Source organism: Balaenoptera ricei, chromosome 20 (assembly GCF_028023285.1).
Source record: "Balaenoptera ricei isolate mBalRic1 chromosome 20, mBalRic1.hap2, whole genome shotgun sequence".
Classification (NCBI taxonomy): Eukaryota; Metazoa; Chordata; class Mammalia; order Artiodactyla; family Balaenopteridae; genus Balaenoptera; species Balaenoptera ricei.
In genome coordinates, this window is record NC_082658.1 from 18080297 (window position 1) to 18097007 (window position 16711).

Consider the following 16711-nt stretch of genomic DNA (forward strand, 5'->3'; position numbering starts at 1 on the left):
TCCGGTGAGCCAACCGGGCCTCTGGGCTGGGCTCCGAGCCTCAGCTCCTTCAGTGGACTCTCTGATGTCCAGTCCACTCCCTTGTGGCTCGTAGTGCCCCACCTGTTCCTGCTGCTGCTCCGGAAGGATGCATGTGTGCGTCAGTCTCTCTGCGCCTGTGTGTGCTGTGTGCGTGTGTCTGTGTGTCTACCTGAGTGAGCGTGTACGTGCTCATCGGTGTGTCTGTGCACCTTTGCACATGAGTGTGCTTGTCTGGGTGTTTGTGATGTGTCCTGTGTGCATGAGTGCGTATGGATGGGTCTGTGTCTGCCTAGGTGTGCGTGTGTGCCTGTGTGAGATTGGGCAGCAGGCGGGAATGAGCGCGGGCAGCAGGCGGGAATGAGCTCAGACAGCGGCAGGCACTTCCCAGGCAGGAAGGCTGTGTGTCCAGAGTCAGTGAACGTTGGCCGAACTGAATTGAATGGACACCTGGCTCGCTGCACTGTTATTTCCCTGGACACAAAGGTGTTGTGAGGGGATTGAGGAAAGAAAGAAGGAAGAAGCTGTTGGGCTGATGAGGGGGGAAGGGAAGGAGGAAGGGGAGAGCAGGGGGTCGGTCAGGGCACAAGAGGGTCTGTGCACCTGGCAGCCCCCCAGGACCTCTGGGCTGCAGGAGGCAGTGTGCAGACTGGCGTCTCACCCTGGCTCCCTGTGCTCCCACAGCTGCCACTGGGCCCAAGAGATGGGTGCTTTCCCGGGCGCCCCCTCCCCTGGCAGGGCCCGAGGACACTGCTGCTGCACAAAAGCCTCCAGGACGGCTTTGGCTTCACCCTGCGCCACTTCATCGTGTACCCGCCTGAGTCCGCTGTGCACTGTAGCCTGAAGGTACACGTCCTGTGCCCCTGCCGGCCTGGCCTGAGGGAGCTTTCAGGGGGGATTCCTTTGCGCTGCCCCCTCCCCGGTGCTTCTGTGGCCTGGAGAAGAGGGTCACCGAGAGGCAGGGGCAGCACTGGCTGGGTTGTTTGTGTGGGGTGATCGTAGACAAGCCCCCGCCCGCTCTGGGCTCAGTCTTCTCAGGAGGAGGGGCCGAGGCTGGCTCGGGGCAAGGAGCTAGAGGTGGGGGAGCCGGGGTGCCCCCCCCCCCCCGACTCTCAGCCTCTGGAAGGTGAGCAGCTTCTCAGAGAGATGTGCTTCCGGGGACCCGTGTCCACTGGCCGCTTCTGAGCTGGGTTAGTTGCCGCTCCCTAGCCTGAGCTCTCCGGGAGTCTGTCCTCACACACCTCCGGGACCCCTCCCAGAGCACCCCAGGCCCATGCTGGCCCAGATTTGGGCCTGGAAAGAGCCCTGGGCTGGGCTGGAGACCTGGGTTCCAGTCCTGGTACGACTCCTAACTCACTGTGGATCTTGGGTGGTCTCACCCTCTCTGGGCCCCATTTCTCCTTCCATCTCCTGAGGGCATTGATCTATTTGACCCCTGAGGGCCCTTCCAACCCTAATATGAACGTCTAGTTCTCCGAGTCCAGGAACCAGGGCTACTCAGCCTAAGCCACGGTGTGGGCTGGGGGAGGGGGTCCCTGACAGGAAGACATGAGGGGGGCCTAGGCAGGAACCAGGGCTCCCAAGGAGGGGCCAGCTCCCTTCCCCCACCTCTCTCCCAGCAGGAGGGGAGAAAGATTTATTCTAGAGTCCGTGAACCTGTTTCTCCCCTCCCCCAGGGCTGGGACGGGCCGGCACAGCTGTTGGGGGACTCTCCCTTGGGGAGCTTAGTCCCACCTGCCAGAGAACCAAGGCATTGGATTTCTCTGCCTGTGTCTGTGTGCCTGCACGTGTCTCTTTGTATGCACACGTGCATGCATGGTATGCTAGCCATGTACGTGCATGCGTGTGTATCTAGACACGTGTCTGTGTATACGCTTCATGTGTACGTGTGTACACGTGTGTACGTGTCGCTGTGCAGCTCTCACACCTGTGTCTGAGTCTGGGGCCCCTGCACAAACTCTTCGCACTGGCTATAAGTGGGGGCTGATGGTGTGTGGGAGGGGCGCTGCCTCTCCCCTTATGCCCAAGGACACCAGCCTCCCAGTTCCCTGGAACCTCCCTCTGGTCCTTCCTTCCCTCCTTCTCCAGAATGTCCCTCCTTCCTGGCCCTTCCACCTTCTCTCAGGGAACCCTGCTGAGGGTGACCCTGCAGACACAGCCTGAGTGGTCTAGACTGGGTGGCGGACCTGTCTCAGAGAGACCTCGCTCACATGGGGGGCTGGAAGACCCTGGGGCAGGGCAAGCCAGGGACGGGCTCCATCCCTTTCCAGAACATGCCCAGGGCTGGGAGCCCACAGGGAGCTCAGCCGTCTCAATGCATCCATCTGCCTCTGCGACCCACTCACTGTGCTGTCAGCTCACATCAGCGGGCACGCTCCCCGCACGGGAGGGCAGGGCCAGAGGGACTGCTCTCCAGCAGAGCCCAGCAGCCTTCCTGTCCTGGGTGGGATGCCCAAGAGTCCTGGGTTCCAGCACTGGCTCCTCTATTGTCTCTGAGTGGCCCTGGACAAGTCACACCCTGTCATCTGTAAAATGGATGATCTGTAGAGAGGATTAGACAAGATGACCCCAAAGGTCCTGTCCAACTCGAAGATGCCACATCCTGCTGGCCTGCCCTGTCTCTCTGACTTCTTCTTGCCCTTGTTCCTGATTCCTCCCCAGATGCAGTGCCCTGCCCCGCCCCCTCACTCACCAGGATGACCCCAGAGGCCTCCCTAGTGGGTCTCGTCGACTCCATTTCTTAGCCCTGCACCTAGATGCCAGAAGTATTTTCACATCTACTCCAGCCCACTCAAGAACCTTCACTGGCTCCCTCTTTCTCTGCTTTCAAACCTGAAAGCTTTAGTCTGACTCCTGTCACTTGCTGGTGTTGACACTCCTTCTGCTTCAGCTCAGTTGATCCAGTCCTGTTTCTGCCACCAAGTGCCAGCACACTCCACTCACCTCACCCAGAATACCTTCTCCCAGCCGGCCTCAAACTTGCCTTAAAACCCCCTCCCAGAGGGGCTCTAATCAGGCCTTCCCTCCCCATTCTCTAAGAGCTGATAGCCACTGTTTGCACTTGTCATGCCTGCTTATCTGTGTCTGCCTGGGTCCTGTCTGCGTGTGAGTGTGTTTGGGCCCTCCCCCATTGGGCTTCAAGCTCCCCAAGGGAAGGGGTCGTGGGTCCCCCATTGGATTGGGGCCTTTCGGACGGCTGAGATGCTGATGCGGGTAGGAACGGCAGGCATGAGAGCGGGCTCCTGTTACCCGGGGACACTGCCTGGGACTTGACCTCCCCGTGGGCACCCCTCCCACCCCCACTCTGGCTGCTGGGCTAGTTGAAAGATGATAAGAGGGGAGGCTGCCGGGTGGGGGAGCTTGAAGGGGCCCTCCCAGGTGGAGCTGGGCCTCCCCCTGTGCTGCCGAGGGCCCACACCCACCTCTGTTCCCTGCAGGAGGAAGAGAATGGAGGCCGAGGAGGAGGTGAGGAGTGGCAGGGGGCTGGGCTCCAGGGGCTGGGGCTGAGCTGGGACTGGTCCTCCCGCTTCTGTGTCTCTCCCTCTCCCCCCAAGTCAGCCTGGATTCTGCTGCGCCCCCCACCCTTGACTGACGCCCCTGTCTTGGCTCTTCCCTGTGTGTCCGCTCTAAGCCTCTGCTCACTCTCTCTGACCTCCCTTTCTTTTCTCGCAGTTGTCTTCCTCTGCGTCTGTCCATTCCGCGCTGGGGGTGGCGTTCTGGGGAGCAGATAGGTTTCTAAGCCCTGACCCCTGCCCTGGAGTTACTCCCAGCCTAGATGGAGGCAGAGGCAGGGCCTGCAGGGCCCTTGCGGCAGGAGGTAGTGCGCCGCTGATCAAGGGCTGTCCTTGGGGATAGAGGCACTGGGGTTCTCGGGGCATAACGGGGGCCCTGAGGTCTTTCTCTGTTCAGATGTGAGCCTAACTCCCCTGGCTGTCACCCTTGCTCTCCCAAACGGCTCCTTACTGGAACCCAGGCTTCCCGGGGTATTCAAGGCAGAACCCCTTGAACAGGCAGACTTCCTTCTCTGCCACTGGGGCTTTTGCTGGGCAACCATGGGGCCACTGTCTTCCCGAATCCCCATTGCAGAGGCCTGTGATGGGGGAGGAGCCAGCTGCCCTAGAGCAGGCCCGTTTCTCTGGTGGAGACAGTTAACAGTTAGCAGTTAGCACTTAGCAGCGGAGGAGTATTGCTGGGGTGTAACGTGATGTCATGAAGGGCTGAGTGCCAGTCCTGGGATCCTTAGGCCTCTGCTTGGAGTCCCCTGACACTGGGGAAGGGAGTGGGGTGGGAGGTGCAGGTGCTGGGTCTCTGTGAGCCTCAGGGTCTTGCTTGGATCTCCTTGGATCTGGGTGTGGACACGCTCTGTGCGTGTGGGTTTTCCTCCCTGCTGTGTATCTTCAGGACTTTCATGGCACCCTTCCTCTGTCTTGTGACGTGTGTGTGTGCGCGCGCACACACACGTCTGTCTGCCTGCCCCTCTAGACTGTGAGCTCGGGAAGGGCAAGGGCCATGTCTGTCCATCCTTTGTAGTCTACTTTCTAGCACAGTGCTGGGACGCAGGAGCCATTTAAGGAGTGACTCCGTGTGTTTTCATTTTCCCAGCAGTGTGTTGTCTTGTCTGATCCTGTGCATCTGTGTCCCTGTGGATGTGTGGGTCTGTGTTTGTGTCCGTGTGAGTGTGATCACTCTCTGAGTGTGTGTCCCCTGTGTGTGTAGCTGTGCATGGGTGTGACCTTCAGCAGCCACCCCCAGCTAACCTGGCTGATGCTCACCAGGACCCTCCCCCCGGCACCGCCTGGAGCCCATGGACACCATCTTTGTCAAGAATGTGAAGGATGATGGCCCCGCCCATAGGGCGGGGCTTCGAACAGGTGAGCTGTCCCAGTTACCTGGCTCATCGCACCGCTGTGGGTCTCTTCTCCTACCCTCTGGTTAGGATGGAATTTTGGGATCCAGGTGTTGGAGAGGCTCCTGTCCCCCACTGTCATCCATACATGGTACAGGGGTTCTCAGGTAGGGTCATTGACACCCTTTGGCCTGCTCACCTGTGGCCCTGTCCCTGGTCCCCAGGAGACCGGCTGGTGAAGGTGAATGGGGAGAGCGTCATCGGGAAGACCTACTCCCAGGTCATAGCTCTGATCCAGAATAGGTGAGCGCCCCTGCCTCCCTTCTCCCACGAGAGCCCCCAGCCCACTCACAAGTCCCTACTCACCCCACCCCCTTGGCCCTGGTGGTGCCCTGGCGACCAGGATCCCTGTTCTCCCAGACCCTGTTGCCTCAGCCTGGCCTGACCCCCTGCCCTGTCTCTGTAGCGATGATACTCTGGAACTCTCCATCATGCCCAAGGACGAGGACATCCTCCAGCTGGTGAGTCCTGCCCTGCTATCTGAGGTGGAGGACCCTGGGTGCTGGGGGCAGGATGCAGCCCTTCTCCTTGGGCCTCGCTCCTGCATCGGGCCCTCTGGGAGGCGGAGGAGAGAGTGTGGGGGCAGCACCAGCCCGGCGTTGCCCAACTGGGGATGCCAGGCCCGTCCCCGGGCTGGGGCTGCTGGTTGCTTCAATCCAATCGGGGCTGTGCTGGGGGAGGGGGAGGCGCTGGCCTTGGCCGGCAGGATTCCTGCCAGGGTGTCCGGAAGGAGCGTGGCCCAGCGGGCCCTGCCAGACTGGCACGTTCCTGTGGCTCCCGTGAGACACCTGTTCCTCACACCCCTCCCTGCCTGGCCTCGAGTGAGCGTGTCTCCTATAGATGTGTCCACACACACACACACACACACACACACACACACAGTACCCCACTGTCATGTGCTCCCATTCACACAGCATACCATGGACCACCCGATACATAAGCAGAGAACACTAGATACACAGCCGCACACAGCCCACCCTTCAACTAGCACACCGTACACTGCAGTATGTGATAACGCACACCACCTGCCAGACACACCCTACCAGGCACTTACCACGATACACACCACCCCTCAGTGCTACACACAGGCACCCACTACCCCACACCCACGACCCCAAACATCACAGCGCACCACACACTCCTCCGCATCTCAGATCCCCACAACACAGCACCGCAGCGTGTCCCACCACATACACCTGGACTTCTCACCACCGCAACATGAACACTTATGGCATCACAGATGTTTGCTGTAGTCACAACACGTACGCCCACAGACATCGCAGCCTGCTCCATCCCAGCACAGGCGCGTGCGCTCACCGGTGTCACAGCAACCCAGACTTCCACAATCACGATGCGAGTGCAAATGCCCCTTCCTTCACAGCTAGCACTCGGCATTCACCCACCGCTCACAGAGCAGGTACCACAGACGCTGCACGCGGCAGACGCTGCACTCACACATGTACCCGTTTATGCCACGCACTCTATGCGCGTCACACACGCACACTCACACACACAGGCTGCCTCTCTCTGTTTCGCCCCCAGCTCTGACCCCGAGTCCAGAGCAATCCTCTCTGCCCAGTGCCCAGTTTCCTGGTCTCATGGGTGCCAGCCAGATGCCAGCTTGCTTGCCCCCGAGGTCACTGCCCCTCTGGGAGACGGCCGAGGGCCAAGCCTGGGAGGTCCTGGGAGCCGCCGTGCTGGCTTCTGCCCTGGATGTGCTCTCACAATCACTGTAATCACAATGCCATGCTTGGCCCCATGCCCCTCTGGGAACCTCCAGCCCGTGACCTCGATTGTCCCCTTGCCCTTCCTGGGGAGGGGGAGGCAGGGGTGGGGGCGCAGAGGGGTGGGCGGCTCTCCCCAAGTCTCCAGGGCCCTGCCAGTACGCCCTTCCCCAGGCTGAGGGCGGCGTGCTGGGGGGGGTGGGGTGTGACAGGGCGGGACCTGGGGCGTTGCTCTCTCCAGCCGGAGGGGGCAGCAGCCTTGAGCTCTGCTGCCCAGGCTCGGGTGGGCAGGCAGCCCCAGATGTCAGCATCTGGGGGCCTCAGCTGGCCCCCCTCTCCCTGGCTGGCCAGAGGGTGGGGCCCAGGCATTCCTGTGGTTGGGAGCCAAGGCTGGAGGCCAATGGGGCCGCGGCAGCCGCTGACGCCACCGCCGACGCGGCGAGGCCCCTCCACACCCATCCTCCCCTCCCTCCTCCTCCCGCCAGCGAGAGAGCCCGTGGGGGCCGAGGGCAGCCGCGGGGAGGGCAGACTGGGGGGACGGAGGCCAGGGCCGGTACAGTGGTCAGTGGGATTTAGCGGGGGGCGGGGGGAGGGTGGAGGCGGGCCGGGATGCTGCCGCCACTGCCGTGATGTGGGGAGTCCGGGGAGCCGGCAGGATGGCAGGAGGGAGAGGTACGTGCGTGTCCCCGGCCGGCCGGCCGGCCGGCCGGCGTGTGGGTCCGAAGGGGGTTGAGTACAGGGGTGTGGTTTAGCTCGTCCTCATCTCATGATGTGTGTGCCTGGGACTGGAGGTGTAGTTATTTGTCTGTGTGTATGTCTCATTGTGTTTCTCTATGTGTGTGTGAGTGTGTCTCTGGGTGTGTATTTTCCTGTGTCTCCTTGTGATGTGTGTGTGTGTGTATGTGTGTTCGGTTTCACCCTCCCTCTTTGATACTTCACCCTGAGATAGGGCCCCGGGCAGCCCATCGTGGGCCAGGCTAGGCCAGAGCCACAAGGCTGCTGTCCCTGGGGGCCGCCTCCTTTTTTGGCTGGGCCTGGGCGCCCGCCCTGTCACTCCTCAGCAATGCAGCGTCAGCCTCAGCTCCCAGCGCCAAATTCCAGGCCTGGGGTGCCAGAAGGTGGCCCAAGGCCCCTTAGCCAGTCTGGCCCCTCTCCCAAGCCTGGCCCAGAGAAGCAAGTTCCTCCTCACCCCAGTGGCCCAGGAGCCAGGCCCTCAGCTTCCCATCCGGGCGATGGAGGGACAGCTGGGCTCTCCCAGCCCCCGCCCACCCCCAGCCCACCCCACCCTGGACACACCCCTTAGGCCGCTTCCTCCCCTGTCATCTGCCACCTTGACTGGTCTCTGGTAGGGTTTCCCAGCTCCGCCCGAGGGTCTGTGGGCACCATTGGACATAAGAAAGCAGGGAGGCAGCTGAGGCCAGCATCGGGGGAGGACCCCAGAAAACAGATGTTGGAATGTTTGTGGCTAAAGGCAGTCCTTGTCATAAGTCTTAGAAAAATCCTGGCTCTTTCTCAAGTGAGTGTGTGAGTGTGTGTGTGTGTGTGTGTGTGTGTGTGTGTATGTGTATGTGTGTAAGACTCTCAAAGGCGTCTTATTTCTTTGTCCTCCCCCCGACTCTCTTTGGAGCATGCCCTCTCACCCCCACCCGCTCAGGACTCCCCCTGCTTGGTCCCCTCCCTTCAGTCCCCTTCTCTGGAGACCTTGGCCTCCAGGGGCTGCTGTAGCCTTCCCCTGTGAGGCCTGTTCAGACCTGCTTACCTGCCTCTGTGTCCCTGGCCAGGCCTACTCCCAGGACGCCTACCTGAAGGGGAACGAGCCGTATTCTGGAGAGGCCCGGAGCATCCCAGAGCCACCCCCGATCTGCTACCCCCGAAAGACCTACGCCCCGCCGGCCCGGGTCTCTACCTGGGCCACTATGGTGCCTGAGCCGCTCTCAGCACTGCCCAGTGACCCCCGGAGTCCTGCTGCCTGGAGTGACCCGGGGCCGCGCATCCCGTCTACTGCCCGCTCCCATCCGGACAACCCTTCCTTGGGGATGAGCCAGCCCCGCCCCAGCCCTGGTGCCTTCCCCCGCCTCCCCTCGGAGCCCCGGACGCTTCGTGCCTTCCCGGAGCCTGGCAGCCGGGCGCCCCCCAGCAGACTGGAGTGCCAGCAGGCCTTGTCACACTGGCTGTCGAACCAAGTACCCCGCAGGGCGGGGGAGAGACGGTGCCCCGCCATGCCCCCCCGGGCCCGCAGTGCCTCCCAGGACCGGCTGGAGGATGTGACTGCCCACCGCCCGTGGCCCTGCTCCACCTCCCAGGGTGCCTTGAGCCAGCTGGGCCAGGAGGGCTGGCACCGCGCTCGCTCAGACGACTACCTGAGCCGGGCCACCCGCTCAGCCGAGGCGCTTGGGCCAGGGGCACTGGTGTCACCCCGCTTCGAGCGCTGTGGCTGGGCTTCGCAGCGTCCGTCTGCCCGCACCCCTGCCTGCCCACCCAGGGACCTGCCCGGGCCCCAGGCCCCACCCCCGCCTGGCCTGCAGGGCCTGGATGACACTGGGTATATCGGATACCGGAGCTATAGCCCATCGTTCCAGCGCCGGACTGGCCTTCTGCATGCCCTCTCCTTCCGGGACTCGCCCTTTGGGGGGCTGCCCACCTTCAACTTGGCCCAGTCCCCTGCACCATTCCCACCGGAGGCCTCTGAACCACCAAGAGTTGTCCGACCAGAACCCAGCACCAGGGCCTTGGAGCCTCCCGCCGAGGATCGCCGTGACGAAGTGGTCCTGAGGCAGAAGCCTCCAACGGGCCGCAAGGTCCAGCTGCCCCCTTCCAGACAGATGAACCTTGGGTTTGGTGACGAGTCCCCAGAGCCAGAGGCCAGTGGGCGAGGGGAACGCCTGGGCAGAAAGGTGGCCCCTTTGGCCACTACTGACGACTCTCTGGCTTCCATTCCCTTCATCGGTGAGTGCAGGTGGCTGTCTTGGGAGACTTGGTTTTCCGTGCCCTGTTGTACTTCACCCACCTGCCACCGTGGGCAAAACTCTGGGTTGGGTGCTCATGGGATCAACCCGTTTCTGTGTCCGTGCATCTGTCTGTCCATCCAACTATCCATTCTTGCATTCCTCCATCCATCCTTCTGTCTCCCTTCCATCATCCCATCATCCTTCCTCCCATTCACTGACCCTTCCAGCCTTCTTTCCATCCACCTTTACTTCCCCCTCCCTCCTCCCTCCCTTCCTTCTCTCCTTTCCTCCCTCCTTCCTCCCTCCTTCCTCCCTCCTTCCTTCCATTCTTCCATTCTTCCTTCCTTTCACCTGTCCTTCCATCCTTTCATTCTTTCTTTTTTTCTTTCTTTTTCTATCCTTCCTTTGTTCCTTTGTTCCTTTCACTCTTTGTTCTTTCCATCCACCCTCCATCCCTCCATCCGTCCAACGCATATTTGTGTCAGGCACTGTGCTAGCTCCGTGCTCTCCTGGAGTGTGTGATCCAACCATGGGGACAGATGATCAGACAAGAACGATCCAGTTGAATGGGTTTGTGATAGGAGGACAGGGAGCTCTAGGAGGCAGAGAAGGGCTAGACCGGGGCATGGTGGCCAAGGAGAGAATCTTGGAGAAAGGAAATTTCGGCTAAGACTTGAGGGAGTTAGTCAGGGTAAGAATGTTCAGGGAGAGAGACTAGAATATGCAAAGACCCTGAAGTGAGAGGTAGGATGCCCTTCCAGGTCATCGGAACAGGTCTGGAGGGGCCTTGTCAGTCACTGGGGAGTTGGGATGTCATTCTGAGAGCAGAGGGAATACTGAAAATTTGCCACCTTTAGAATAGATGTTGGGTAAGGGAGAGGCAAGAGAGTGGAGGGGTCAGGGATTCCCAGGTTTCTGGCCCTGCTGGAGGGTGGAGCTTCACCTCCATATTGGGAAAGAGAGGGAGCGAGGCAGGAAAAGGTTTCGGCTGAGTAAGAGGCGCTCATGGAGGGAGCAGGATGAGCCGGGCTGGGTCTAGGGGCTTGGGAGGAAGACTGGGATGCAGGAGCATGGGACTGCTAAGCAGGAGCCCAGAGATGGTAACTGGGGCTGAGAGTGGTGAGCTCACCCTAGGGCAGCCATGGGAGTGATGGAGAAGCAGCCCCGGCCAGGAGAGGAGGCACAGCCCTGGCCCCCCCCCCCCCCCCCCCCCCCCAGCCAGCCTTCAGTCTAACAGGGCAGACGCAGCCTCTTGTCTCAGTAAGCTCCCAGTCTGAGGGCGGGAGGTGAAGTCTTTAGTTTCAGGGTACTTCCAGTCTGGGGTGGGGGGACGTGGCAGCCACCTTCAAGGAGCCCCCAGCTGATGGGGGAGATGGTGCTTATCCTCAAGAAGCTCCCAGTCTGATGGGGGAGACACCAGCCATGGCCTCAGAGAGGCTGGCCTCCCGGCCAGGACTAAGAGGGGTGGCGCGACCCCACCCCTGGGTGCCCTCAGTGTGATGGAGGAGGCAGAGGCTGAGCCTCCATGACCACAGTGGGAGGTGACCCGTGGTGGGTCAGCTCCACCGGCAGTGGGCATGTTGCCAGCAGGGCCCTGGAGGGCTTCTGGAGCCTTGGGGATGTGGTCCCGGCCCGGATGGGAGGCAGGGGCCAGGGGGCAGAGAGGTTCAGCCTTCTGGTACCTTCACCCACCGCTCCCTCCGCTCTCGCAGATGAGCCCACCAGCCCCAGCATTGACCTCCAAGCCAAGCACGTCCCTGCTTCTGCTGTGGTCTCCAGCGCCATGAACTCAGCCCCTGTCCTGGGCACCAGCCCCTCCTCCCCAACCTTCACCTTTGCCCTCGGCCGCCATTACTCCCAGGACTGCAGTGAGTGCTGCCCGCGACCCCAGCCCCACCCGCTCCCTTGCTGCCTGGTCCCAGGGGTGCCCGCTGCCTGATGTCTGGCCTCTTCCGACTGGCTTCTGCTCCTCCCGGGGACCCACGGGGAGAGTCCCCTCTTGGCCCTGCCCAGACAGGAGGGCTCCGGGCAAGCCCCCGCCTGCTGCCCCGCTGACCCTGGGCCCCTGTGGGCGGCTTCACAGGCAGCATCAAGGCCGGCCGGCGCTCCTCCTACCTGCTGGCCATCACCACCGAACGCTCCAAGTCCTGCGACGACGGGCTCAACACCTTCCGGGACGAGGGCCGGGCTCTGCGGTGAGGATGGGGGCTATGGAGGGGCTCTCGGCCCTGGGGTCGTCTACACACCGGGGCAGCCTGCTTCCCCCGGGAGGGCCTTTGAGCCTTGGGGCTTGTGGGAGGTCCTGGCTGTGCCTCCCGCAGCCCTCATCCTCTGTCCTCACCCCCCAGGCGCCTGCCGAACCGCGTGCCCAGCCTGCGGATGCTCCGAAGCTTCTTCACTGACGGGGTGAGTGGCACGTGTGTGCAGGTGAGGCTGTCGGAGGTCTGGGGAGGGGCCCAGGGGCCCACCCCTCAGCTGTGGAGTCCAGCCTTGGCAGAGGGACCCGGCCTGTGACTCCTGCAACCCGAAATGGGCCCCTCCGGCTCCCGTCTCCTTCCGGCCTTGGCTGTCCCCACACTCACCTCGTGTCGGCCATGTGACCCACCCTCTCTGTGGGCTCAGTCATCACCTAAAGACACCGTGAGCCTTCCTTCCCAAGGCCTTTGCACTGTCCTTCCAACCGCCCCTCCCCCATCTCCCATCTAGAAGGCCCTTTCCACGGTCCACATGCCACATGACTCACTTTTTCACTTTCTTTAGATTTGTTTAGGCCTTCTGTGAAATTTCAGCCTTTACGCCTGATATTCCATGCCTCCCCTCACCACTCTGCTTTTCTCCTAGCACTTCTCATGTACACAATTTGTGCGTCCATCTCCTTTCTTGCCTGTCTCCCCAGCTAGAATGTAAGCTCCATGAGGGCAGGGATTTCATTCGTCTTATTCACTGACCCCTCTGCATACCTAGAACAGTGCCTGCACTGTGGAGGTACTGGGTCAGTATTTGCATGGTGTCTTCAGGGGACAGGGGACACCCTGGAAAGGGGGGGGGGGACACACAGGGCTGAGAGTGATGGAGAGGCCGAAATTTCCAGCCTCAGGACCTGGCTGTGCTGGGTCTTAGTTGTGGCCCGCGGGATCTTCGTTGCCTTGTGTGGGATCTTCGTTGCCTTGTGCAGGATCTTTAGTTGCAGCATGCGGGATCTAGTGCCCTGACCAGGTATCAAACTCAGGCCCCCTGCGTTGGGAGAGCAGAATCTTAACCACTGGACAACCAGGGAAGTCCCGACACAGAATCAGTTCTGAAATGACCTTAAATCTTTTTGATTATGGATGGGTTGGAAGAACCATATTGATTTCAAATCCTCGATATCTTCGGTTTGTTTAATACCTTGATGATACTGTCACCTGGCTTATTCCTTATCACATCCTCTGCTTACTTAACTCTCCCTTGACCTGTCACCTCTATTGCTGGAGTCCTGCTGACACTATCACTTCCTCTGTTTAACTCCTTGTGGACTTGACTACCTGCTCCACTAACTCAGTCTTTGTTGATGTTCCCACTTCCTCTGTTTATGTAGCTCCATGTGGACACAATCACTTCCTCTGTTTCCTTAGTTCCTTCAAGTCTATAAAGTTAAGCGTGGTGAGGCATGTGGCCTGCAGGTCATAGCCTTTCCTCCTTTCTGGCTTCCCCATCACATATGTCTCATGACCTCAACACAGATGGGTCGGAGAGGGTAAGCAAGGCCCATGAGGCCACACAGCACAGCAGAGCGTAGCACAGGCATATGCCAGGCCCTTGTGGCTGCAAATGGTCCATGGGGTTTCTGAGACGCTGGCACTGTGGGAGCCACCCTAAATTGCCCTCTGTCGTCTCTCTGCAGTCCTTGGATAGCTGGGGCACTTCCGAAGATGCTGACGCTCCTTCCAAGCGACACTCAACCTCTGACCTCTCAGACGCAACCTTCAGCGACATCAGGAGAGAAGGCTGGTTGTATTATAAGCAGGTCCTCACCAAGAAGGGGAAGGTAAGATGGCTGGAGGAATGAGCTGGAGGTGGATGGAAGCTGGCTCCAGCAGAACTCCCAGCTTTTCCTACGCCCACCCTCTGGAGCTGAGGAGAGCCAGCTGAGGCTGCAGCATGAGGGGTAGAGGTTAGATGCTAGGAAGAACTTCCTGGGGGTCCTAAAGAACTCATGAAAAAGAGTTAACCAGAGAGGTGGTCTTTGCTGTGGGGTGGATCTGATCAAGTTGTGCTTGGAATTCTGACAGAACCATCCCATGGTTGATCCTTGGTTGGCAGATCACCCCCAAAATGGCCACTGGGGCTCATGGAAAATGAGAGAGCAAGGCCAGGGTGATTCTTTTAGGGGAGCTGAAGCCCCAAAAGAAAGCAGAGGTGAGCCTTTTCAAGGCCAGCAAAGGTTTTAGTCTTCATCCTAAGGGCAACTAAAAGCCCCTGGGGCCTCTTCCACTGGGCTTCCTGGGGGGTGAATTAAGAGAGGGCCAGAGGGAGGCAAGAAGACCAGTTCAGGGCTGCCACAGAGATCCAGGTGAGAGATGAAGGGGGCTTGGGCCTGGGGCCGGGAGATAAGCAGGATCCCAAGGGGAGAAGGCGGGGCCCCTGGGTCCATGGAGCACAATCCCAGGTTCCAGGCAGCAGAAGAGGGAGGAGGAGGCCGCCCGACTGCTGTCACCTGAGCAGCCCAGGCAAAGTGGAGCAGAGCAGTTAGCATGAACCTGGGCTTGGCTCCTGACCGTGCCACGAGTTGCTGGGGGAGCTTGTTTGGCTCACCTACCAGTTTCCTCGTATGTAAATGGAGCAAATAATAATCAGTAGCTCATATGCCTTTGCTGAGGATTAAATGAGATGATCTAAGCAAAAAGAGCTTACCCAGTGCCTGTTCCCCGGGAGCAGCTATTCTGCTTATTGCTATTATTTGCTATTATTTGTCCACCCTGCCTTCTAGGGGTCTTGTACCTGAAAAGAACATAAGCTTTGAAGTCAGACAGACTTGGAATTCCTGCCCAGCCACTTATCAAGCATAAGGCTTCGGGCAACCCCCTTAACGTCTGAGCCTCACTTTTCTGATCTGTAAGATGGGGACAGTGTTATTCTACTCCAAGGGCCAGTGTGAGGGTGAAGTGAGAAGTGTAGTCCAGGCAGGACCGGCACTCGTCTGCGCCCTCGTCCAGCCCGCCCTGCTCCAATTCTCCGTTGAGGTTCCGGGGATTCAGTGGTGAGGGAGCCAGGCCAGTCCTGCCCTGCTGGGGTTCCTGCTGGGCAGAGAGAGCATGTGTTGCTTACCAGTTACCAGTGCTTGACTGCTATGATGGGGGAGTTCAGGGGAGCGGCATATAGTAGCATATGACCCTGACCTCAGCAGGGTGGGAGGGGGTGTCTGGAAGGCTGTGAAGGGTGTGTGGGAGTCCACAAAGCAGGGAGGTGGGGGTGTGGTCTGACAGGGGAGATGCCCTCCTGCACAGCTAGGAGAAGGGTGGTAGGGGGTGCTGGGCAGCTGGGAGCCAGGGCAGGAGATGGAAGCCGGGTGGGGAGTCGGGCGCCTGGGCGTGGGCGCATCGCTCAGGGTGAGCCTTTGCAGGCATTTAAAGGGTGGGGGGTGGGAGGTGTGAGCCCAGGAGGCAAGTGTTGCATCTGTGACAGGAGGAGACAAGGCCATTGCTGCTGTCCAGGTGAGCGAGGGGAGTGGGACCAAGGGGAGGGGACAACTTAGAGAGATTCAGGGGTAAGGAAAGCCTGGGCGGGCTGAGGGCTGGGAAGTGAGGGAGGATGGAGGAGGTTCCTGGGGTCCCAGCTTGGGCTGTGGGGTCAGTGAGTGGTGGGACCCTTCCTGGAGCCACAGGGCACCGGAGGGGCAGGTTTGGGGAGAGGAAGCCAAGAGGTTCCTTTGGGGCCTATGGAGTCCGAGGGCCCTGGCGCATACTTCTGTGGAGGTGTCCTGGCAACAGAGGCTCTGAGGGTGTGGCATTGGGAGGGAGGTCCACCTGGGGAGGGCATTTGTCCATCAGAGAGGACACAAGCACCTGCAGCCATGGGCGCGGGAACACTGAGGGAGAAAGCAAGAGACGGCCGGGCCTCGGGAGGAAGTGGGGGATGGAGACCAAGGAGGAGGAGCCAGGTGTGGACAAAGACTTCCAGCCCAAGGCTTGAGCCCTTCCGAGGGCCTGGTGACAACTGCTGAGTTCTGCCTGCCACATAGCCTGCCCCCGCCTCTGGGTGGCCTCTGGCAGCCCAGCCGCAGTGTTTCCTGGGCAGGGAGAGGACCTGGCCCCTTCCTGCTCACTGGCCGGTTCTGAAGGAGAGGGCTTTCCACTCCCATCTGGTCTCTCGGTCTGTCCAGGGTCCTGATCGCCAGCCAGATGTTGTCTGCTTCAGCAAGTCCAGCCTCTCCTCGCCCCCAGCTCCCAGTCTCTTTTGGAGACCACTGACTGTCAGGCAGAGGAGGGGGTGGGTGGGTATGACCTGTCTCTGCAGCCACAGACCCAGCATTTGAGCTGGATGCGACTTGGAGACCAGCTGGCTCACCTCTCGTTTTTTCCAGTAGGGCATACTGATGCTAGGGGAGGGGGCCTGACTTATCCAAGGTCACCTAGCTGGTTCAGTCTCAAAGGGGCACCCTTGTCACCACCTCACTCTGACACTAAACTTCTCCTGGAGGGCCCTACTGTCTCCTGCTCTGAACGTCCCTGCCTGGGTCCAGCAGGTATGTGATGATGGGCAGGGTTCATGGCCGGATGTGGCTGTGTTCACCTGCCAGCCATGAAGTCTCCTCATCTGGTTTGCTCTGAAGATAGAAGCTTGGGCTGGGTGTGGAGTCGTAGGTGGGCTGTGAGCCAGAGGAAAGGAGCCCTTGCTCTGATGGGGGAGATGGAACCCCCGCCTGCAGGGTGTTCCGAGGCCGATTAATTCAGTTATTCAGTAAATATTGATGAGCACTTACCCTGTGCCAGCATGGCTCTAGGCCCTGGAGTATGGAGGTGAGAGGGCAGACGAGCTCCCTGCGCCAGGAGCTTTCCCTATACTGGAGAAAGCCACCCACAGCCAGTAACCTGAGACTGCAGTGGGCACTCAGGGAATATGAACAGGGTGATGTG

General features: G+C 60.3%; 1 protein-coding gene across 2 annotated transcripts in view; it reads left to right on the plus strand.

Moving 5' to 3' along the window:
• The window catches only part of ARHGAP23 (Rho GTPase activating protein 23), a 72741-nt gene that overhangs the window by 25127 nt on the left and 30903 nt on the right, over positions 1-16711 (plus strand). For both annotated transcript variants that reach the window (XM_059907665.1, XM_059907666.1), the window contains exons 2-11: positions 703-864; positions 3456-3483; positions 4794-4889; positions 5089-5167; positions 5331-5385; positions 8430-9594; positions 11309-11464; positions 11680-11791; positions 11945-12002; positions 13480-13623. In XM_059907665.1, the coding sequence (XP_059763648.1) occupies positions 703-864; positions 3456-3483; positions 4794-4889; positions 5089-5167; positions 5331-5385; positions 8430-9594; positions 11309-11464; positions 11680-11791; positions 11945-12002; positions 13480-13623 (2055 nt within the window). The remainder of the gene's footprint in view (positions 1-702; positions 865-3455; positions 3484-4793; positions 4890-5088; positions 5168-5330; positions 5386-8429; positions 9595-11308; positions 11465-11679; positions 11792-11944; positions 12003-13479; positions 13624-16711) is intronic.